The following is a 24,450-nucleotide window of genomic DNA, read 5'->3' as shown; positions in this document are numbered from 1 at the left end:
CACATTGAGTTGTAACTTAACTTAATCTTTTGATGGAAAACAAACTTGCTGAAGACAAACTTTATTTATTTTCATATTTCATAACGCATTTTATTAGGTTTTAGTGATATTTACTTACAGGCGAACACTAATTGATGATAAGAGCAAATGTTGGCTACCACGAGTTGCAAACTTACCAAATTGATCCCCCTGGATCTTGTGTTCTGCAGTGAGGACCATCCGAATGAAGTGAACACACACACACATCCCGCTATTATTAAATGAAAGTTTATTGCATGAGTTTCACTGAAAGTCAACACACAATTTTATGTGAACTCAATTTTGTTAGAATTCTGCAGAATTTAATAATCATTTCGATAAATGTTTGAGATTAACATCATCAGATCACTTTTAGTTCTTTGAAATGAGCCAGAATAATTAAAACATTATTAGTTTCTTTGATCGAGCACCATCATTGATCGGGATCAGTTTACTGCCAGAGTTATAAAAACACACACATACTCACAGTCACCCACAGTCATACATACTGTAAAATCATGCATATAGTGGACATGGTGTGAAATCGACACTAAAATACTAAACCAAGATTTACACAACAGGTCACTGCTTATTACAGTGCTGTATCTCTCCGAATATAGACCCATTTCATCTGTCCAATGTCTGAGAAGACAGTCTCTCTCACCACAGAACAAGGGAGATAACATAAATTCCTGGCAAAACTACAAGGCCTTAATATGATCATTAAAACAAACCTATTACCGTGAAAGAACAAGCAGAGCGGTTGTTCGAGCAGGATGCGTTCTGGCGTTTTTAAGCGTTTGCCGATTGTAGGCATTAAAGGCAGCATTTGCTGTTTCAAAATCTGACGTCCCCCATACTGGAGTAGGATAAGGTGGGGATGGGCTTTACAGTTTAAAACCAATCAGATAGCCTCCTCACTGTATGAAAAAATCAGAAGTAGGGGAGTCAAATCTAACGGGGAGTCGAATGAGTTCAAATGCACTCATTTGGCTGCTTATAAACATAAGAACGCGCCTAGTGCGAAGTGTCTGCTTATGTGTAAAACAGAAAGACAGAAATACAGAAGCTAGATTCCACTCCTCCAGAGATCTACAGTACAGTAGTTTGTGGTGTTAAATGTAGTGCGTTGATGGATTGTTATTTTCGTTGATCGATATTCTGCAGTGTAGGTTTGAAACAGGGATGAATCAGTAAGACAGAACTCTGCAGGGGTATCATGGAGCTCCTGGGGTTTCCTCACTGGCCACCATGACCACGGAAATGGAGTCGTTTGGAAAGACACCGGGAAGATATAAACCTACCAACGAATGCCCTTCCGTCCAAGAAACCTCAGAACAGCATAGTTGTACGTAGTGGCAACCACATAGAGGAACTAAAGCAAGACAAAAGAAAAGAAAGAGAATCAGTAAACAATCTATCAAAATACTTTGATTATATATATATATATGTCATGCTTATTGTTTTTATATGTTTATATAAATGTATGTGTGTAATAATTTATATCTACAGAATTAATTTGGCTTGAATCCCCCTATCATCCTAGATAAAAAGTGCATGAGAAATGAAGTCGAGTCAGTAGCTGAGAGGTCAGTCACTGACACTGATACTGAATCTAAACATCCCCCAGCTGTACTTCCGTGCTGAAATTTTTTGGCAAGCACACTCACATAATTTGCCCTCTGACCTCACAGAATTCAGTCCAAAAACATCCATTCTTATTTTCAACACAATCTCATCTCAAATCTCAATCATTTCATTACTATTTAAAAGAGCAATGTGGGAGGTTCTATTGACAGAAATGCAATATAATATACAAAACAATTTCTTCACAGGTGAATAAAAACCTTACGTAATGAACCGTTATGTTTGTATTACCTTAGAATAAGTTATTTCTATCTACATACAGAGCGGGCCTACATCGTCAAAACGTCTCTGCTGAAAAGTCTTTATAATATTAACGCAGGTCCTGACTTTTATCCTTCTTTTTATACTTAAAATTAATGTAATAAATAAGACATCGCTCTTTCTACAGTCTTTCTAATCTAAACTCACCTCTAGTGGACGCTATAAATCATACTCCAGACCTTAAACAAGGTGGCTAATTTATATGATCTTATTCTTACCATTTGGTGTGATCTGCTTTCTCATCAGTGACGGCTAGGTTTAGGGGTGGGACTTTGTTCTGCTTTTTAAAATTTTCATGAGATATTTTGAGATCAGTCTGGTATTTTCAATTCAATAATATGAAATACTGTCAGTATAATTGTTACTAATTATCTGAGCCACAATGCAACATGACTGCTTATATTATATATTAGGTTTCTGATTGAACGACTAAACTTAGAGGGTTAAAGGTCAGAGGTGAACAACGGAAGATCACTGACCAGAGCGAAAAGAGTGATCCCAGCTCCAACAAATGCACAGATGTAAAGGTCGTAGGTCACATAGAACTAGAAAGATAAACAAAGATTTAAGTAAAAGGGTCTTGAAACTCTTAAAACTAGAGTCTTGCTTGCACTTATGTGTTTATCTAACCTCTGCTTTTTTACAGATGTTAGCTAGTGCAGTTCCACAAACGACACCTGGCGAAGCATTCCAGGGAAGGAACCCTACACAAAACAGAACACATGCATAATCACAAATATGCATTACTGTTCAAAAATTTGGGTATCATTTTTTTTGGCATGAAATCACATTTTTGTATTGTAATGAATATAATTTTCATTACTAATTTCAAACTTCCGGTATATACTATATGCTCTTAGATACTTCAAAGAAATGACTCAGTACAATAAGACAAGCAGACATAGACGTACCGTATTGCCGTGCATCCATGCACACCCTTGAATGCTGGTTGAAGATGGTGGTTTCAGACAGAATGTTAATCCTGTGACAGGAACTTTCCATGTTAAAAAGAAAGAAGACAGGAATGGCCGTAAAACCAAAGATGGCCAACCAGATCACGGCAAGCACGTATGTCAGAATAATGAACTGGAAAAGAGAAATCAGCCAATCAATGGCAATCAATGGCAACAACAAACTTGATTCCAAACTTACAAATTCTGCATGCATACTTACTGTAAGGCTGACACAGCGGCCAAAGCTGGTGCTCTTGAACTCTCCAAAGGTCTGTTTTACGGCACTGGTGGTGTAAAAACCTTCGGCCAACAGCAACAGTCCATACAGGAAGAAGAAGGAGGCCAGACCGTAGATCACATACTGAAAGTATTTTATACTGAAACACACAACAACGAAAGAGTGACGCAAATGTATAGGTCACATTGAATCAGACGAAAAAAAGAGAATCACTTACAAATCAGCCAGCACCGTAAAATCCTGGACCTCTGGTGCAAAGTACAGCTCTACCAATGTATATGTGTTAGAGAGCGCCTTGTGGCCTCCCCCACAGAAGAGTGCCACTCCGATGTAGCAGAGCAGGGTGGCCAGGAGGCTGGTGTAGGGCACAGCGCCCAGGCAGCGGATGCAGCTGTCATAGCAACCTGTGGGTGAGTAATATATGAACATACACACTGCGCATACTGCACACACAATGCACACGCACATTTATACGCAATTCACGTGCTCACCTCTTGTCAGTCTTAATTACATTCAAACGTACATCGTCAATAGAGGTGAAACAAACACACATAGCCTACATGGCCCAAATCATAAATCTAACATACTTGTAATGTAAGTGGCCTAAAATGTGCTTTTAAGTACATGTACAAACATGCACACACATAAATATACAAAATGCTTTACAAAGAAATGTGTTAGTCTCTCAAGGAAGCCAAACGCATCACAGCCAAACGCAGACAAAATTAAAGCGGGCGATTCCAAAGCCCTTCTTAAAATGAAAAAAACACTCCTATGTAAAATTAAGAAAAAACGGTGTGTGTTTTAGTCAAGACATCTGAACAGTTAACAGACTAAAGAAATGCATCAATAAAGTTAAATCAATACTTTTTTCTTTCTAAACTGAAGCAACTAAAAAGAAGCTAAAAAAACTGTAAGCTCCAAAAGGTTCGCAGCGATCCCTTAATGTAAGTGATGGGTAGCGTTGTGGAGATGATCATATGAAGAAGCGTTTAGGAGGCTGGTCTCAGGTCACCTAGCGCTTTACACAACCACGGCTGTTTTACTGGAAACATCGACGCCACTGAGCTGACCCCACACCAAGAGAGTTGTGCAAACGCCGCAGAGAGCCTTCTCAGTTGCCGTGATATCTTAATTCGGGGAGGTAATTTCCTTCTGTTTCTTCAGATAATCTTTACTGTTCACCTCAAGGAAGAAAAAACTCATCGCTTAAGCTGCTTCTCTCGCTCCCTCCCTCTTCTTGCCCCCTCTCACTCTTTCTGGAGTAGGCTTGTATCAGGGTGAGAGAGGGTTTGTGTGTGAGTGTTTGAGATTTTGTGGTCAGAAAAAGAATCACTTGTGAGCGTTATAATGGCTTTTGTTTGAACAACAAAACAATCATTGTGAACAAACGAGCGCACACACGCTCACAAGTTGAGTGCGTCATTGCGTTTTCTCTTGTGGCGGCACAGACAGACACACACTGACACCACTGTAGGGTTTTACTCGGGTTCGGGGTCACGGCAGGTCTTGCACATTCCAACTTTTGTTTTTAATCTTCCCTATAATCGTTAAAAGTACCAACACTGATAATAATTATAATACTATTGGGTGGATACGCCGGTTATTCCTTGCCACACCCTATTTTTGAGAACTTGGATTTTTTTTCATAAACTTCTAATAGCTATTAAGTTCGGTCTGAAGACATTTCAGTGCATTTGAAGATTTTAGTACATTTGAAGACACATTTTAGGATTAAGGGGCCTAAACATTTATGTTTTTAAATGTTCATTATATGTTATTTTCTGAATTGCTTTAGATTAAAGCATCTGCAGAAGAAATGAAATATTTATGCAACTGGGTATAAACCCATGAGAAACAGAAATTCAGATATACATTCTACTGTAAGACATTCAAACTAAAGGTTGATAAGAAAATCACACCATCTCTCTCCAGCTGTGCTCTACGGAATTTTAGTCTGCCAAATAATATAATGCATGTAAATATATAAATAGGTTAGGGTTAGGGTTAGGTTAACCCACTATATAGAGCTACAGTAAATGTCTGTGTGTTATCAAACTGGCATTGTGCTGTAGAAGAGTGACATGCAGAGAAGAAATGAAGAAAATGGAGAGAATTAGTTGACCTAAAGACCCGATGTGACCTCTGGTTGGAGTCTCCTGAGGCTACTGGTCGTCTCACTCACACCTCTAAAATATCGCAGTAACTCTCAGAGCCAATCACAAACTGAGCCAGCCTCTGAATTAATCTGTTAGAAAGCATTTAAATATTTTTATCAATTGCATAATAACAGGAACAACACAAGCACCAATTGTCCAGTTGACCAGTCTGGGTTATAAAACATGTCAATAAATGTAAACATCTCAAAACATCTCCAAAACATATAAAATGCACAAAACTTGCTGAATTATTGAATTTATGCAAATCATGGCAGTTGGTTAATATTGGTTCAGGTGAGGTCAGGTAAACTTACCCATGTGAGTATGTGTATGTGTACCGCGCTCGGTCTCTCTGATGTGCTGTGCAGTTTAATCTCCTTCGATGCTTTTATGATTCTCACTCACTCTTTTGTCCCTGAAACAATAAACAAACCCCACTACTATCTCTCTTTCACACACAGCACACACACACACACACACACACAGATCTTAAAGACGCAGCATCTTTTTACAATGCCAAATAAAGTTTTATGCAACTCTGAGAAAGAGTGTTTGTGAAACATACACAAAATATCTTCATACATGTGAAAAGATGAACAAAAAGTCCAAAACATTCATGCACAGACTCTACTCAACTCTCACCTCTGACCCATTCATCTCCTTTTTTCTAAAATCTGACTGTAGGGGGACATTAAATTATAAATGTGTCACGTGATTTGGGAGGGGTTATGAGATATGTAGGAGGCACCTGCTCACCTGTTGTATTATCTTTGTTGACCAACAATTAACATCTATACCATTTTTGCAACATGTTTGTGGAGTAATAAATGGAGGATTGGAAAGCTTTCAGTTTTTTGAATGGTTGATGTCTGTTTTGATGCATCACAAATACAGCACTACCGCCGATTTAGCCTCTCAGCAGCTTTTTTGAATAGCTCAGTGCCGCTACACTGACATAAACTTCCTTGTTTATGCACACACACAGTTTGAAACAGATTGAGGGAGGTGTGACCCTTGGAGTCAGATTGGGACAACGGCACTTTCAATACAATGCCACTGTGTCAGGAAATAGAAACACACTGCTATGGTTCTCTCTTTCTTTAGCAAGCACACAAATTATCTCACTCTCGTATACACACGCATACACACACACACAATACTATTACAGTGACAACCACAATAGGACTAGTGTGTGGTTTGAAATAAACATTTTAAGAGTTCATTTGCCAATCTCCATCCTTCATTTTTCTAGACAAAATAAAAATACACACATGTACTTTCCACCCTCAGACATTAGGGGATAGTTCACACAAAAATAAAAATGGTCTCTTCATTTATTTACTCATGTGTCATGCATATGACTCTTTCTTCTATATGGAACACAAAAGAACATATTTGGAGAGATGTCAAATGGTTGCTCAGATACCAACAATATTAAAAATATCCTTTTTTGTTTTCTGCAGAAAATTTGTTTAAGAATGGGGGTGAGTGAATTATGAAAGAATTTTCATTTTTGGTCGAACAAATCCTTTAGATATAATAATGACCTCTCAAAGGTTTTAATACTAAGAATGAACTGTATCTTAGCCATGAACCTTACTTTCACACAATAATCTATACGATGATTTCAAATAGTGAGGTCAACAAATATCTACCCAAATTGGTTTTGGACATGTTTCATTATATTTTGGCACAGATTGTATATTTAAAGGACATATATATAGTTTTTTTATTGGTACCTCGTAGCCAAACCTGTTCTCGAACACACAAACATACACACAAACAAACTTGTGATCGATGTGCCCTGTTGTGATTGTGTTTAGACAAACATTCTGAAACTTCAGTTCAGAGTCAGTGAATTTGAAGAAGGAAAAGGAATTTTAGGCAAACTCAATATTTACTGCAAATTTGAGGCAGAAATGTACAGAGTATAAAAGAACAGACTTCTGCAAGCTGTTAAACCAACAGACCTGAGCAGATGCACACAGGTCAACCTCAGCTAGTAGAGACACGCTAGATTCGTGACACTCCGTCCATCCATTTGTCTTTCCCTTTCAAAGTCCAAATAAACTCAAACTGTTGTAAATACTGCAAATTCTTTTATAAAGCTGTTGAACTTCCACATAAACACATTAACAGACAAACTTTCTGCTGGTTGACAAGGAAACCGTGTCGCAAATTTGGCACAAAATACATGCCAGCGAACGGAGTATCACGAAAAATCTAACCATCTGGCAGGATATGACACCATTACTACACTATTGTATCTCCTGTGCAGTTCCAAAGTAAACACAAAATTTCAGAATGACCTTCATCATAGAAGCCTTGTGTTGATCGTAACATATCACCACAATTGTGTTTCATAGGAAAGAGTAACATCATAAATTCTCAGCAAAGCCTGTATGTCACATCACAGCATGAGTGACGTCACATTACTTTATGAGTGATGTCATATCACTGATAAATATTGAAAAGAATCTCAATGCTTTTAATTTTTAAATTTTCACGAAACCTATCGAACTCAAATACAATACAGAGTTAAAATGATCAAAAGCATTTTCACAAAATGATAACATTTAGCAAGACACAAATTATCTAAAGATGTTTAACTTGAAAATTGTACACTATGAAGCTTGATACCCTCTCTCTCGTTCAGAAATAATCATAAACCACACAGACATTGTGTTTTTAAACACATGTAATATACAACTATGTGGTTATGCAAAAAGAAAAATTTACCACTCACCCATTCAGAGAGGAAAAATAACATTTTAAAATACTTTTTTTGTGATTATAAATAAAAACGATTCAGGATTGAAAATCAATCTGAGCTTATTTGCTATGGAAATAATCTGATTTTAAAAACGATTAGAAATCATTCTTACAACACATTCAAAAAAGCTGTCTGTACATTGACATTAATATATGTTATAGCTGTACAATAGTAGTTAATATGTTTGTTATTTTATGTTATATATCTTATAAGTGCTTGGTTGGTTCATAATGGTGTTCTGAAGTGCTGACGGGACACCAGCGCCCTCTACTGTTCTTGCTCTGTGCTCCTCTGCAGAGCCAACCATCTGCAGTATTTTCGAGTCTGTAGTGCCACCTAGATTCAGGTGCGGTATTGCAGCGCCGCCTCGCGTCTGACTATTATGTTTGTTCCACGGAGAAATTTCCACGCATATTATGCGAATGCTGTATCTCTAGACAAAAGTCAGACTAGAAGCAGCAGGGTTCATATGTTTGTTAGTGTGTTGCACTGACACCCATGATACTGTTTTTGTTCATCCTTGTTTGTATTTATGGGTTGCACTAATTCACATAAGTGCAGTATAACTGAGGTGATTGTGCTCATGTTTATGTATCGGTCTCACCTGTTATGTATCGGTTACTTTTAAACACAAGTATAACCGTTTGCACCTTTTTGATCTGGTTATGGTAAAGTTGCTGTGTTGTAGGGATTTGTAACATTGTTGTGAGTGAGCATTAGTTTGTGTTGCATGTTATACGCGTGTTGTTGAGTGCGGGTGGGGCAGAGTGGTGGAGTTGTACCCATGCGTAAAGGTGTTATAAGGGTGCATGCTGGGATACCCCATCAAAGAATTGGGTGACATCGTTATGGTGTTGGGTGACATGGTAACACTGTTGGGTGTCAAGGTTGCAGTATTGGGGGTCATAGTGCCGCTATTTGGCGTCATGGCAACAGAGCTTGGTGTCATGAGCGGGATGTCATCTGGCGATCGACGAAGGGTGAGCGCGTAATCTCGTGGAGAGGACGCTGGGGTGAGACGTAGGGGGTCGCACAGTGATCCCTCTTCTTGGTCACCCCCTGAAATGGAGGTGGGCAAGTAACTGAGGTCATTGGGTGGGGTCTGGCGCTGAGGTGCTGTCTGAGGGGGCGTGTCCTGACGACTCCGCTTGTCCTTGCGATAGTAGAGAGCAGCAAAGGCCAGGACGTTAAGGAAGAGGAGAGAAGCTCCGACGGCGATAGTGACGCTCAGCTCTGTGGAGTAATCGCGCGGATTGGCAATGACCAGTGGCCCGCTGCGTGCTGTGGACTGAGGGGGCTGTTTACCAGGGGTACGAACCTTGTTGGCCCCTGGGCGGGGCGTTGCACTATGAGAGCTGTGGGTGGTTAGAAGAGGTGGAACCCTGGTGGTGGTGGACGTGTAGTGGAACATGTCATGCAGGTTGTAGAGGTGAGGTACCAGGTGCTTCCAAAAAGCCACTTTAGTCGCACGGTAATGATCTCGAACACGCGGCTTTAGCCCAATGTGAAGGTACAGCTGGTCATGGGGGCTATACTTGGCCCAGGTCACTTCCTCAAAACGGTTTGCCTTAGTGTGGATGAACTTGGTGTCCTGAGGAACTGGCTTGTTTGGATCCCTGAACGACAAACAAAAACACAAAAATACAAAAATAAATTTGAAGCAATTGTCTAGTTTAATACACAGGTATAAATGTGACCCCGCATGTAAAAATGACGACATTTTTTTGTGATTTATTAAAATAATTTATTCCGCGTAATGTAAAGAACATTCTGTGAAAATATAATTTTGATATCTTTACTGTATAAGTAGGAGGTGTCAAAGATTGAAATCAATGTTTTGGAAACCAACCTTCAAGCGATAAAATGTGGTAAGTAAAATGAATAATTTCAACATTCAAAAAACGACTTAAAACCCATCTCTTTGGTGAATACTTGACAAACAAATGAGAGAGAGAAACAAATTTTATCTTTCTATCAACAGGTATTGTTCTGGCTTTTGTTGAAACTAGTAGCTTGGTATTAGCACCTATTGTATTATTGCTACTTCATGACATATCACTTTATTGCTCCCTGGACTCTCTGTAAGTCACTTTGGATACAAGCATCTGCTAAATGACTAAATGTTCATGTAAATATACTGTATGTTCCGTCTACATGTGATTTAAAAAAAATCCTGTACCATCACTTTCTGGCCTCCAGAGGATGCTGTTTCATTAACTGCTGATTCACGGTTTTACATTAAAAGAGACTGAAAGAATTGATCCTCCCACAACTTCTGCTCTCTCTATCTCTGTGTGACATTCATCAAGGTCACATTGTCCTCTAAACATCATTTCACAGATCACACCTGTTTCCATATTAAGTACCGGCTGGGTGAGATGTCAGTTAATAATCAGTTAATAGAGCTGTACTGTGACAAGGTGCTATTATGTAAAATGCTAATTGCTTTGTTATCTGATGTCCTGTACTGCACTGGGCAGAGTGTAATTCATTGTGGAATGTCAGGGATAGTTAAAAACTATGTAAGTCTTTCCTTGTGTAGAGATAATTAGAAATAGAGTCAAGCTGCAAATAAATGAACTACAACTGATAACACTAATAAACCCCAAACTGTAGGGCACTGATTTAATGTACACATGCACCACTTCATTTTGTAATCATTGTGTATTCACTTTGGCTTTTGGACCCCTTTGCCTTCCAAAAAAACTGGATATATATGTATATATATATATATATATATATATATATATATATATATATATAGTATTTGTTTTGTAGTACACATATCTTCATATCTTATAGTTGATATATTTTCTTCGAAAGAAAAATGACCTGAGAAGTAAAATTTTTGTTTCGTTTTCTAATAAGAAATATTAAGATAAAGACACTTTAGACTTAAAACAAACAAATACTTTTTTTATAACTCCATTGGCATTTATTTTTTACTTGTTTAAGCATAAACTTGCCTTTTTATATTTTCATTCAGAAAATTAAGTGTATATATATATTTTTTTAGACATATAGAAAAATAATAAAAAAGAAATTCATATAAAATAACCTTTGGAATGGCACGAGTGTGTAAAGGATCAAATGTTCATTTCTTTTTAAATACTATCTTAATTTCTAATTGATAAACATATGTTGTTTATTCGGATATGTTTCAATAATGTTTAATATGTTTTCCAGTGGTGGTGTTGTGTTTTGTGCTGTGTTTGTGTCTGTTTTACCCGGTCTTTGCAAAGTTGGTCCAGTAGGTCATGACGACGGCGCTCAGCATGATGTCATTGCGGGAGAAGTTACAGGGAAAGAGCTCTGTCGGGCCAATGAGTGGAATGCCAAACACGTAGGGCAGCTCATCGCCATGTGCAGAATCTGCCCATGGGGGTTTCATGGGGCTCTGGCAGTGATGGTAGAATGCGTAGAAGAAGGTTGGCGAGCCGTAACGAGCGTGCAGGTCGGCCGTGACCACAGCTGGCTCTACCCACTGATGATCCGTAAACATGGCCACGAGAGTTTTGCGACGAGTCTCAGGATTATCTCGATCGGCCCAGTCCGTGTACATGAACTTAATGGTCTCTCTGAGCGTGTCCTTCCCTTCCGGATATCCATAGAGACCATCTACAAAATCTGATACTGCAAAGTCAAAATCTGAGCCAGAAACTCCACCCTCCTCTGGCTCTACCACGCCCTCTACAAAACGGAACCCCTCCCCCTGGTTGACGCCCAGCATGATGTCATAATTAAGGAACTCCCCTTGCTCCATGAGCACTTCAGGGTCATCAGGTATGAGGTCACCATCGATGACAGGGCCAAAGGCCACATGGAACCGTGCTGGCTGAATTTCCTGCTCAACCAATTCCTTGTAGCTACGCTTTTGCATGCAAAGGACCAGGTCCTGTGGGGAAAAAAAGAACACACTGCTTCATCAGCTATACAACTGATAACAACCATATTCTGAGTGTTTTTTGTTGATAGGGTATTATTTGTGGTTGCTAAGGCATTGATTGCTGGTGGCCAGGGTGTTAAGATGTGTTGAATACCAAAGTCTAAAGGATATTCTGCAAAGTTGTATTCTATAACAAACATACAGTAACTAAACTAACTTCAAGCACTCAATGATTTGGTCTTACGTGTGTGTCAAGAACGTTACAGCCAACTCGCTCTGCAAGGAGTCGTGTGTATTTCACAGGCTGATAGTTCACAGACCAGCTGGACAGAGCTGACCCACTCTGAATGATTGCTCTGTGGAACAAACCTACAGACAGAGAGAGAGAGAGAGAGAGAGAGAGAGAGAGAGAGAGAGAGAGAGAGAGAGAGAGAGAGAAAATGTCAGAAGAAAAATAAAACCTGAAATATCATATCAATATTCCAGCTCAATTATTCTCTTAATTTTGTATTTGAAAAGGGAAGAGTAGCATTATCTTTCACCTGTCATAAAAGAGGGTCAATCCACTGCCTCTGTGTGAATATTATGACCCTCACAATGATTAGATGACTCACACTTACTACTACACTATAGTAAGTACAACAAAATGAATTAACATTTTTCATCCACTCAGCTCCTGCCAACTGGTCATCTTATATTCAGCATCTGTTTAACAGTGAAACAGTTTTTGTGGACTTGTGAAAGGCCCATTCTGGGCCTCCTGTGCTATGACAATCATTTACGTACAGCCATACATTCTACCTCATCACTTCTACCCTTTCAGTTCAGCCAATAAAAGAATTCATAACTGGCACACACATCTCTGACTCATGCAAATTTCTCGACAAAGAAACTGTGTAGAAACAACAACTTCAACACCCAACAGCTACAGTACATCCTACCGGGATGTCCTACTGGGTGGAAAACAGGGCCACCCCCCACCAGATGGGGTTGAGTTTCTAAATTTTTATGGTTAAAGCTCAAGCCTTCAGCATTCAAATAGAAAAACTCTGACACAAAACTCTACTGAAAACGGAAATGAAAATAGAGTTTTTGCTTTATCGCTATCATGTTGAAAATATTTTTACAACATTTTATCTTAGTTCAATGCCATTTTCAGGCGAAAAAATCACACGGAATTCACATCAATATGCAGATTTATTGCAGTGTTCCTTTTCTGCAGAATAGCTTTTCTAGTGAAGAGTGAAATTTATTTTTAATTGTTTGAAGTAACGCTTGGTGTGGAACATTGAGAATAATTTAAAAAGAGCTTAAATCTTAATATCCTTGGATCATTGTAGTTCAGAGATGCAGCAAGAATACATAAAGCGCTAACAGCCCAAGAGGCAGAGAGAAGTCCCTGGGTAAAAATACCAGATTATCTATAAAAAAGCACTCCAACATACACATCACCCAGAATTATTTTAGCATTTAAATTAACACGTCTGAGTTTTATTCTAGCTGTAAAAGCATTAGGTGAGGAGAGCACTATAAAATTATATGTATAAAATCATGATTCTTTAAAACACACCTATAAAACTTGGATTAAAATGATATAATTTGGTTGTAAAACTAATGCTCCCAATATGGATGTTACACAACATCAGATTTTTTAAATAGACAAAAGAGATTGAGAGAGAGAGAGAGAGAGAGATGAGTAAAAGCAAAGGAAACAAACTGTTATCAATACATTGAGGCAAAACAGTGATTTAGGATCAATATCCCTGCAGGTGTGTGTGTTTAGCTGTGATCGGTGTAAAACGCACTCGTACACACACACCCTCGGTGTGACGGGCACACCTACATGTACTCGAGGCCCACAACAGAGGGATAGGGCTGATGAAGCAAGAGACGAGTTACCATGGTTACAGCAGAGATTACCGTGGTAACGGAAGCTAGAATGTGACAGTGGTCATGGTTGCAGAGGCAGCTGTCTCAGCAGTTATAGACTGAAAAAATACACAATTCTCTTACGGAGACACACCTTTAACAGTCATCTCAAAACAGTTTTAAGCACGATGTTCCTTAAATTGTTGAATATTGTACAATAATGGGAGACAGGTGTGAATTCTGACCTTCAGAATGATGGGAAAGAGTGAGCAAACTAACACAGGACGCTCCGATTCCTGAACCAAACACTGTCACGCGGCCGGGATCGCCACCAAAATATCCAATGTTCTTATTGATCCAACGCAGAGCCTGAATCTGATCCAGCAGACCGTAATTCCCTTTGGCAGCCTGATCACCTGTGCTCAAAAATCCTGAGAGAGATACAGACAAAGATGAAGAAAGAAACACAGAGACTGGGGATTTGTACTGTACTTATATTCTTGACTGCTTATCAACAGTCTTGTGTCTTTGGTGATTCCTTTGGTTTCTTAGCAACTACAACTGTCTAACATCCGAGAACTGGAAGAATTTAATTGAAATTAGAGATTATAAAAAACTGTTAAACTGATATATTATTGATATACTGTATATCGCAGATTAAACAGACCCAGAGATTGTGGGTAAATGTTATTACAGTTGCATTAAATATCTTTAAACCCTTCACTGAACAAACCGAGAGGCTGCATTACCATAATGAAGAAGCCGCATGCTTTTCCTGTAGCTCAGCTGGTCGAGCATGGTGTACATTTACATTGTCATTTAGCAGACGCTTTATCCAAAGTGACTTACAAAGAGTACGATGCCAATGTTGTGGGTTTGAGTCCCAGGTAAAGCACATTCTGATAAATGTATGTTTGGTTACTTTGAGTTACTTTGGTTGCCAAACCACCTGCAAGGCTCTGATCTGATTAGATTATGACTTCCAAATCCTGTGTATAGCAATACGAGTGAGCTCTTACTAACCCACCAATACGCGTGAGCACCTACAAACACTAAAAAACATACTGATAAAGTCTTTAAATTCACAGCTAAATCTTTGTGAACGGCGATGTTCTTTATTGAAAATGGTATTCATTCTGCCAGGCGATCTTGGAGCAACTGTGTTGTGATGGGAACTTTCTGCTGAAAGTCAACAGTATTTTAACCACATTTTAAACACAATATTATTGCATCTGACAAGGTTTCAGTGATGGTGAATGTATGTAAGGTGATAACCAAATAGGTTGTTGCCTTAAAGGTCCAGTGCATGATATTTATTGGCATCTAGCAGTGTGGTTGTGAATGGCAGGGCTAAGATGTTGTCACGTTTTCACTTCTTTGCCGAAGGAGATAACAGATGTAGAAACAACACGGTGAATTACACAAAATTACACACAGGACCTTGAAAATGCACTTATGAATCAAGCCGAGATTGCGGACATGCATTTTTGCTTTATTATTCCTCACTTTTTGACTGTTGGAAATCTTCCGTCTGTGTTTGAGTGAAAAAAAATCCTCTTGTTTTGACGCTTTCGTCACCGAGATTAAACGGAATCAGAGCTCTTTAATAAAGATAACAACACAAGAGGCATTCCAACAGCACACTTACTGAATGAGACTGCACTGCTAATTCAGCATCCCAAAGCATTTGCAAAGCATTTCCGCGCTTCAAAAGATGCTTTCATAGAAAATTACATGTTTTGTTGGGAGCATGTTGCTCTTTACGTGAAGGAACACGCTGTGATTGTTTATAATGTTCTCAGTCAACATTTAGAAACGATTTTAGCAAATATATTAAGGCAAAGGTACATACCTAGTATTCCAACCCTGTAGTTGAGGGTGATAACAATGACATTGCCGTAACTAGCCAGCACGCTACCATCCATGATATTCCCAGTACCCTCCATGTACGAACCACCATGAATAAACAACATCACTGGACGGGGGTCATCGCGGGAGTCCCGAAGCCCTACACACACAGGTTTGATTAGTAAAAGCAGTGCTGTGTTTTTGCAAACTGTTTTGTTTTCAATTTCTGACTTTAAACCGAACCCTCACTACTAGATTTGCGGCAAAACATAATATTTATACAATTTATAAGTATTCCTAATAGTACTGATTGTAAAAAATGTCCCCTCAAGTAATTTTTTCAACTTGTTTCATTATATTCCTTGACATTTAAAAAAAATTGTCCATCACGAGAACAGCCAAATCTGTACCCACACACACTTGTGCTCAAAAAACATAACACTCTCATCATTCTGGAGGGTTTTTCATCACAGCTGCTCGAAATCTCAAACTCTGCTGAGATCTTTTCCATCACAGACGTCAGCTTTAAATAATCTATTGACTTCTCAACATTCAGTACAAAAGTGATTGTAAAGTGGAATCTGTAAAAAAATTACCACATTTATTATTATAACCTTTAATTATTAGAGGTATATATAACCAATAACCTCTGAGAGTTTCTTTTAATTACAAAATTTCTTTGAGTTTATAATGTTTATATCCTTAAATTAACACAATGATTCACAGAATGGAGACAGATTTAAATATATAGGTACAATGTTAATTAACTACACTTGAAATACAGTAAAGGTACTGCAGTAGAAGTCACACCATACAAAGTTAATATAAAGGAAGACTGATATGCTAATATAGAGAGAGCAGGTCGGATGATGTTATGCTGAATACATTTATAAACATATATAATCCAATTTATTATAGCAAATGAGATGCTGTAATGTGAATTAGTTTCAATTAATGTAATTGCAATTTTACTTCGCCAAAACTAAATGAGCGTATTACAATGGCAAAGCCAAAGTATTAATACTTAAACACCACATCTCTTCTGTCTCTGCTCCATTTCATGTTTATACCTCCACAACCCAGACCCAGGGCAAGCCTGCTGAAACACTGCATAAAATTATCCAGAAAATGATGCAACAGTCTGTAAATATGATCTAGATTATTCTCCCTCACATTAACTACGTCAGTATAAAGAATGAATTATGAAAGAAACATAAAAAATGACTTCAACTAAAAAAATGATAAAAACAAGAAATACCGTCATCCTCTGTACGATCTGTGTCAGCTGACATGTCTCCTGGTCTCTTTGTGCCTAGACAGAAACAGACAAAAAAGAGAGTATGACAGAAAGAGAGATAGAAAGAGAGAGAGAGAGAGAGAGAGAATGACAAAGAGAGAGAGAGAGAGAGAGAGAGAGAGAGAGAGAGCAAATAAGAAAAGAATGATACAATATAAACGTGTGTATGGGAGGGGCTGTGTAAAAGCTTTGAGGACTCTCTAAATTACTGTGTGACCAGCCAAGGCTCACTTTCTCACTCTGTACCCTGCAATATTAAAGCTTTCAACAATTCTAAAAGAAAAAATCAAACAGTATTGGTAGTCTTGGCTATTTCTTTCACTTTTCACCTCAAAACAGAAGCTCTCATCCTTCTCTAAAGTGGACACAAAAGCTCAGGCCCAGCTTTTAGGAATGAAAATGAAACATCATGAGACGTGAAGGGCTGTACATCTCCACCCTGAAAAGCTTTTGATATCAACAGTTGTCCTAATACAAAAAGTGCAAGGAAAGATTTACAGTCAATTCTTGCCACATGAACTGAACAAGACAACACAACACAGATAATAAAATGTTTTTTATTTGGTTATTGTTTAACGATGTAACCACAGGAACGAAGAGGACATGACTGTAGTATATGTGATAGTGCTGGGGAAACTATAGCTCTCCAAATAAAAATGATAAATTATACACTAGTAAAACAAAAGAAAACTCTGATTTAAACACTCAAGTGCATAACTGTGTTGAAAATATTTCATATGTTAACAGAATTTCAGCTCCCAAAAATAGAAACAGGATCGGGAACATGTAAGTGATCTTATAGGTTAATCATGATCTTGAAATGAATCCTGGAAGTGAATCTTGTATCGAATCTTTAAATGACTTAAATTAGCAATCTAAATGAACTAATTCATGAATCTTATGTGTGCATGGGTGTGTGTGCGCAGGCATTTTGTGTTTTCTTACCACGTTGTGTGGGTACGTATATATTCAGATACAGACAGTCTTCACTCTGCTCTTGCAGGTATGTAGCAACCGTGTCAAGGTTGTAGGTGGCCCACACCGGCATCATGATGTCAGGGACTGCGTTGCGAATGGTCTGCGGACAAACGGGAGGGAAGCGAGTGGCATTTCGAATGCCGGACCAGGCTGACGGCGCATCGGGCGGCATGAAGCGTTTCTCCCCCACAGGTGGCGTAGCATAAGGCACACCCAGGTACTGATCCACAGGGCCCAGCCCCTCGGTCGCAACAGCAACCCGCATGCCCCTTAGTCTGCCAAGTGCTGTGTTTACTGTGGGTTGGTAGGTCAACGCTGTTGTCATGGAGACTGACCGCATTAACCATACAAGGAGCCAGCACAGGGCAAAAGTCAGAGGTCGGCAGAGCAGGTGGGTTGTCGGCAGGTAAGCTGATGACTGTGTGTGCCACATGGTCCCTCTTAGCAAAGCACACACACACGTTTATAGTAATAAATCTCAGATTTACCCTTGCAGCTTTTATGAAATTAAACTCTAGCTCTCAAACACACGGCACACATGCAGGTAGATCCAGTGGGCGTCTCCATAACCAGGTGTCCAACACCAAGCTCTCCATTCTATTGGTTGAGTATATCAGCAGGTAATGGTGTTAATTTTTCCAGAATTAACACCATTTGAGCACAATCCTGAAACACACACACAAAGGATATAGCTGGATTTCATATCTCTAAACACAAAATTATCTCTGTGTCAAAATATGAACCTTCTTCATAATTCTTAAAAAATGTATGTAACGTTTTACAGTTGCCACAAAATCAACAAAATATTACATTACGAATCAATTCAACATACAATATAATATCCAAAATGATATAGAATATTAGATATAATTATAAGTCATATACATGACAAATAAAATATATAGAAAAAAATTTGATACTGTTTAACTTGAGAACAAAAAGTGTTTAACACTTTCTGGTTGTCCACTTAAATATATGTTTAGTTTACATTATGAACTACATATTTATTTATTTTTGGCGGTAGGGCAGCTGTGATCTTGTGTGGAACAACAAATTTGGAAGAGGAGGCAATTGTTTTTTTGTAAATTTGCAATATTCTAATGCAAAATATAGGATCACTAATTTTATACTACACACTTTAGCCAATGGAAAAATAAATACAACAACAAAATGGAGATGGTCCTCACTGCAGAACACAAAATCCAGGGGGCGAGATTGGATCCAGATCCAACTCCTCCCACTTTTTAGCAATTTGGAGAGAAAGATGCAACTCGTGGTCGCCAACGTTTGCTCTTATCAATGAGCTCTTTTCCACCATGCCACTGAACCATTCTAAGCACAGTCTGAAATGGTTAGAGTTATGTTTCCACGTGAACCTGGATCGACACGGCACGATTACAAACTGTTCTCGGCTCAGAATTTTTGTCATGGTTGTCTAACCGTGCTAAATAGTGCTTTCGTCATGGTTGTCTAACTGTGCTGAATCGTGCTAATGAATGTGCGGAAAGCCATTATAGCTCAGTCTCTTGTGTAACCAAGGCTGCACATGACGTGTTTGTGTTTACATTCTATATATTTACATGATCAGCCCTGCGGTGGAAAATGAAACCATTTACGTACCGGCTGGCATGGATCGGCATGGAGTGGAACGATTAAGCCATGAGAACAATTCGGCTCGATGGTGGAAAAGCACTGTCGGTCATCATTTAGTGTAAACCTTTTAGTAATGATAACAGTTAAATATTTCTTAAGCCTAAACCTAAATCTAATAAAATACATTACTAAAAATAAGTTAACAAATAAAGTTTGTCTTGAGCAAGTTTGTTTTCCATCAAAAGAATAACTTTAGTTATTGATGCTCAATGCTGAAATTGAAGAGAAACAACACGAGTATGACTGCTGCAGAAATCTGTCGACCAATCAAAACTCAGCGGAAAGAGACTGTATCCAGAGTCGACCAATCGCAATACAATTGGAGGACACTGGATCTGGATCCAACCTTGCCCCCTGGATGTCGTGTTCCACAGTGAGGGGCTACTGACAAAATGCAACAATATACGGTTTTAACAGAAGCCCAATAATTTATGTTCTGTGTTTGGTTATAATATAACAATTTATTTCATATTGAATATATATTCATATTTTCTGTGTTTACAAAACACGCTCTCTAGAGCGGTTTGTCTAGTATGGGCAACTATAGAAACAACATGGTGAATTCCATGCAAGTGGACACACGGTATATGTAGATAGTTATAGCTCATTCTAAGGCAATAAAAAATAACGCTTTATAATGTAAGGTCTTTATACTGTACACCTCCAAAGATATAATTATGTATTCTATATTGCATTTCTGTCAATAGACCCTCCAAAATGTTACACAAAGCACATTTAACTCCTCACAGAACTCCAGACCTGCCGACAAGACCACACAAGAGATCAGATTTGGACAGCTGTGTATCTCATGATAGGTGGAGTATGAGTCTCACAGGGTTTGTATATACAGCAGCACAGGGTGCGTGAGTGAATCGATATGCAACACTTCAGCCACGTATGCACAGAGCAGCGGCTTTATCCGAAATCAATGTCCGTGCATGATGCTGTGGGACAGCAGTGTGTAAAGGCAATGGGTTGAAAGCCACAGTACTCATTAACCTGCACTGCAGTGATGAGAACCAACCACAAAGCAAGAATTCACATCTTCAGCAAAACCCTCCACACAATACCCGGTCAAAGATCAGGCCTAGGTATGTTTTTGAAAACGAACATTACTGACCAACAAAACTAAAATCCATCCTATACATATGGATTCACTGTTTTTCAGTGGGACTAAAATAAAAAAGGATTTTTTGGTTTTACACATGTGTATTTTCCATCATTTATAACAGATGTACATAGATGTAGCAGTTATGCATACCCTGTTCTACTCTCACGTTGAACCTGATCGTGTTTGCTGGCCAAAGTCATGCAAGAAGCATTTTATGACCATAATTTCATGCACCGCTAATGTAGAAGACTCATGTAGCATTTGAGATGAGGGAACCCGGCCATAGTGCTAATGTCATTATGGTTGCTGTTAACATTTTATTAGTAAACAGTTGTTCCTATTTTTGGTTTACTTTACGTATGCATTAGCAGTTTAGATAAAAAATCTAAAGAACTGAAGGGACACCAAGTCCAATTGTATAATTTCCTTATCATCCCTGTAGGGATACTTACAGAAATTGCAAATCCAAAATCTGTAAGCTTTCTTAAATCTTTAAAAGGCACACACACCCTTGGCAAGAGAAAAACGGATTTCCAAACATTCAAAGGGATTTAAAAGGATCCTACCCCAGACCTTTTATCAGGAGATAAACATATATAGATAAAGATAAACATTCTAAAAGTACTAGAAATAAGAAGTAACATTAAAATAGCATATATCAGCAAAACACAAAGCAATGTAAAAGAAATGAACTTAAAATGCAACTTTGTGTCTTTGCCTGGTGCTCCTAATAGTGCACCCACTTTCAGTTCTAAAAACCTGGAGTGGACTTCTTTTTTTAAATAAGTGCATTTCCAATTGATTTAATTTTTGAGCTGCAAACAATCCAACATGTCGAAAATAAAAAACATGTATCCTCCTACAATAGCAATCAGAAGGCATCTCTGGCTGCTAAACAACAACAACGATTTCTCTAAATGTTTAAATACAAATTAATCAAGTGAATAAATAAATCAATAATAATTGTCTTGTTACACAGTATAAGGGTAAACAGACTTTTAGATATATGTTCTAGTTAAATTTAGGCATCATTTATACATTGTCAAAACAATTCAAGATATAACAGATGGAAATTAAACCAAACGGTGGTAATAATAAAAGAAAGAAATAATCATTTTGTTTTGAACTTTTACCATTTACCAGACAAACACTGAAGACAACTCAACACATCATGAATTTAATTAATAGCTTTACTCTTTTATTAAATGTATTAGTATAATATAATATAATATAATGGGAACACGAAATTGCACTGCATAGTAAAATATTGTATAATCAGAATAGTAAATAATTATTTAAAACAAATCTAGTGTTTTCTGTTAAGTACCTTGGTTTTTAAACGGATAATGTGTTCCCTACTGTCGCTGTCCATGGTGCTGATCGGACGGTACCATAGGAATAGCAGCAAAAGAAACCTGTAATGTGGGTCAGTTTATCAAAGCCTCACCAAGGATACGAGCAGTCCGTTTATTATGGTGCCCATTTTCCAACAGCGAGCAGACGGGAGGATGGCGAGCCCGAATCAGGTCGGCTGTATGGGGTAGTGATGTGTTGCATGATAAGGGCCTTGATATGTTACCCACATAGCTGTGCGCGAAAATCAATCTTAAAGTCTATATAATTTCCGGAAGAGATTGCAATTTTACGGTTCTTATTATACCCTAGCAGCGTTATAAAGCTGCTTTCTTCTGCATTCACTGGGAATGGGGTGAGTATGTATTCCCCGGACTCACGGCGGGGACGGTGAAAGAGACTCTCATACGAGAGATGAATACCAATGGTCTTATCCCCCCTCCTCCTCCTCCTCCTCCTCCTCCTCCGTAGCTCCGACTGAACGGTGCAGTGGCGGGATGGCGCGCGGTTAATAAACTATGCGGGGGAATTTCATTATGAAAACACTCTCAAGGCTCAGTGTTCGCCGCACATTCGATAACATCGAGCCCGTGCACGACCTTTCATGTGAAACGCATAATGTTAGTGTTTCAATACGATGTATAGTAAATGTAGAATACGACGCCTTTGGACACGCGCGCACACAAGCGTGCGCGGGCAGAGGAGTCGTCTTTACACTAAGCTTTAAACAAACCGAGCCAACAGATGGCGAAATCACCATGACAACTTGGACTCGGTAAGGGTCTCGCTTCCTCGATTCGTCCACCCGGGCGGTAGTGGCACCGGTTTCTGACTGACGCTCCAGAGTGCGGCCGTTACCTTTCCAACAGGTGACGAACTGCAGCTTTTAATTCACACGCTGGTGGCGTCACGTGCCGCCCGACCGTGATTAATATATCAGCGGGTATTAAGTATGCACGCGGAGAACGACTCGACCCCCGAGTGTCCCTCGCGCGCACGGGCTGAGGGCCAGTAAAACAGGCAAATAACGGTTCTGGCAGAGGTGTTTTCAAACAGATGTGAAGAAGTTGATGCAGACTGCAGACCGTGGTATTACAAAGGCGTGTATTTACGACGATGCAATCACTATTATTAATGCAATCCTTCTGCTCAGATGCAGCAAATCATGTCTTTGAGGTTTTCCGAACAACGATTCTCTCTTTCCTTTTACCAGCCCTCTACACACACCGTGACCCCCTATAGCGATGGCGAGCTTTCCCACTGCAGATGGTAAAACGAATGAAATGCCGTAAAACGCATCAAATATATAAATTAAAAGCATCTATAAATCTTTTATTAGGAAAATAACACATTCGTGTGAGCCATTTCCCTTAACACAAGCTCTGCGGCGCATTCATTAGACCAGCATTCATTGTTCAATCCAAACGCGTTCCACATATACTCACCAAAACCAATTCATGCTTAAACTACCCACGTCTTACATTAACAAGCATTGGAAAATGCAGCTATTTCTTGGTGCCTGGATAACGTGGGGTGATTCGTCATTACAGCAAGCAGATATTGAGAACACACGGCGAGCATTAGATCCGCTATAAATGAGAAAATTTGGGCTCACCTGCCGAATCGCTCAGCCGGTATCGCATCCGAGCTTGCACTGTGATAATCTCATATCTCAACATTCTCACCATCCAACGTGCCTCCTTTTTCGTCGTGTGAACGACGCTCTGCTCTTCTTGCGTTTTTCTTATTTTCAATTAACGTCAATCTCCCCGGGTCTATTTTAAGCGCGCGCTCTATGCGCGGTCGCGGACACAAGGTCAGGAGCGCCCACTGCCACGCGCGTTGCCTGGCAACCGAAGGGACTCTAGCGATCTTACAAACCGGCAGCAAAGCAAAATAAATAAATAAGTAAACAGTGCGAATAAGCAGCAAGGGCTCGTCTCATTCAAACCAGACAAGCCAGCATATCAAGCATCGCAGTCGTCGGGGGAAATTACGGCACTGGTGGGTGTGGCGGCTGCATCTTCGTTTATTATCTGGTTAAACTCCTAAAACCAATTTGCAGAATGCAGCAATGAACACCAGACAGAGTATTATGAAGACAGGCATTGGCGGATTAAATGCGAGGATCAGATTCCTGCTCATCCTTTAGTCCCTTACACAAATGTGGTTGCATTTGCAACCTTCAAGTGACCAACTTTTAATCACACCAGCCTACATTTCCCATTCTGTATCGAGAAATAAAGCAGAACAACAAAGGTTATAAAAAAACTATTTTAACAACAAACCTGTTAAACTGTCAGCTGCCGCTATGCATATGCACTACATTTACATGCACAGCAGGTACTTATTTTCACAGGTGGCATGCATTGCAAGTGTGATGCATGCCATTTGTGAGTTATTAGA

The 24,450-nt window shown here is 39.0% G+C and overlaps 2 protein-coding genes across 4 annotated transcripts; both read right to left on the bottom strand.

Annotated features, from left to right (window-relative positions):
- Window positions 1-246: 246 nt before the first annotated feature.
- Window positions 247-5,740, bottom strand: plp1b (proteolipid protein 1b). Of its 3 annotated transcripts, none has more exons than XM_079450012.1 (7): window positions 5,591-5,740; window positions 3,335-3,521; window positions 3,100-3,256; window positions 2,838-3,012; window positions 2,557-2,630; window positions 2,406-2,471; window positions 247-1,393 (listed from the first exon to the last, which is right to left on the bottom strand). In XM_079450012.1, exons 1-7 carry the CDS (start codon window positions 5,592-5,594, stop codon window positions 1,319-1,321), a joined length of 738 nt encoding a protein of 245 aa, XP_079306138.1. In that variant the 5' UTR covers window positions 5,595-5,740; the 3' UTR covers window positions 247-1,318. The 3 variants fall into 3 exon arrangements, with proteins under 3 accessions (XP_079306138.1, XP_079306137.1, XP_079306136.1); XM_079450011.1 differs by lacking the exon at window positions 5,591-5,740 and adding an exon at window positions 4,133-4,394; XM_079450010.1 differs by lacking the exon at window positions 5,591-5,740 and having other exon boundaries at window positions 3,335-3,707.
- Window positions 5,741-7,165: 1,425 nt separating this feature from the next.
- On the bottom strand, window positions 7,166-23,899 carry nlgn3b (neuroligin 3b). The gene is made up of 8 exons (XM_079486481.1): window positions 23,660-23,899; window positions 17,895-18,593; window positions 16,911-16,964; window positions 15,657-15,812; window positions 14,050-14,235; window positions 12,180-12,304; window positions 11,277-11,944; window positions 7,166-9,665 (listed from the first exon to the last, which is right to left on the bottom strand). The coding sequence occupies exons 2-8, from the start codon at window positions 18,358-18,360 to the stop codon at window positions 8,783-8,785; spliced, it is 2,538 nt and encodes an 845-aa protein (XP_079342607.1). The 5' UTR covers window positions 18,361-18,593; window positions 23,660-23,899; the 3' UTR covers window positions 7,166-8,782.
- Between the last annotated feature and the right edge of the window lie 551 nt (window positions 23,900-24,450).

This window comes from Barbatula barbatula (assembly GCF_947034865.1).
Source record: "Barbatula barbatula genome assembly, chromosome: 2".
Lineage (NCBI taxonomy): Eukaryota > Metazoa > Chordata > Actinopteri > Cypriniformes > Nemacheilidae > Barbatula > Barbatula barbatula.
This window is presented reverse-complemented; position numbering and strand designations above follow the sequence as displayed.

Excerpts from the sequence above, each read along its gene's own strand:
- nlgn3b (XM_079486481.1), bottom strand. The coding sequence starts at position 18,360 with ATGTGGCACACACAGTCATCAGCTTACCTGCCGACAACCCACCTGCTC. Across the intron at positions 14,236-15,656 it reads CTACAGGGTTGGAATACTAG|GATTTTTGAGCACAGGTGAT; the intron begins GTATGTACCTTT and ends TATCTCTCTCAG. Across the intron at positions 11,945-12,179 it reads GTAACGTTCTTGACACACAC|GACCTGGTCCTTTGCATGCA; the intron begins GTAAGACCAAAT and ends TTTTCCCCACAG.
- plp1b (XM_079450010.1), bottom strand. The coding sequence starts at position 3,585 with ATGTGCGTGTGCATTGTGTGTGCAGTATGCGCAGTGTGTATGTTCATA. Across the intron at positions 3,013-3,099 it reads GCCGCTGTGTCAGCCTTACA|TTCATTATTCTGACATACGT; the intron begins GTAAGTATGCAT and ends TCTCTTTTCCAG. Across the intron at positions 2,472-2,556 it reads ACATCTGTAAAAAAGCAGAG|TTCTATGTGACCTACGACCT; the intron begins GTTAGATAAACA and ends TTATCTTTCTAG.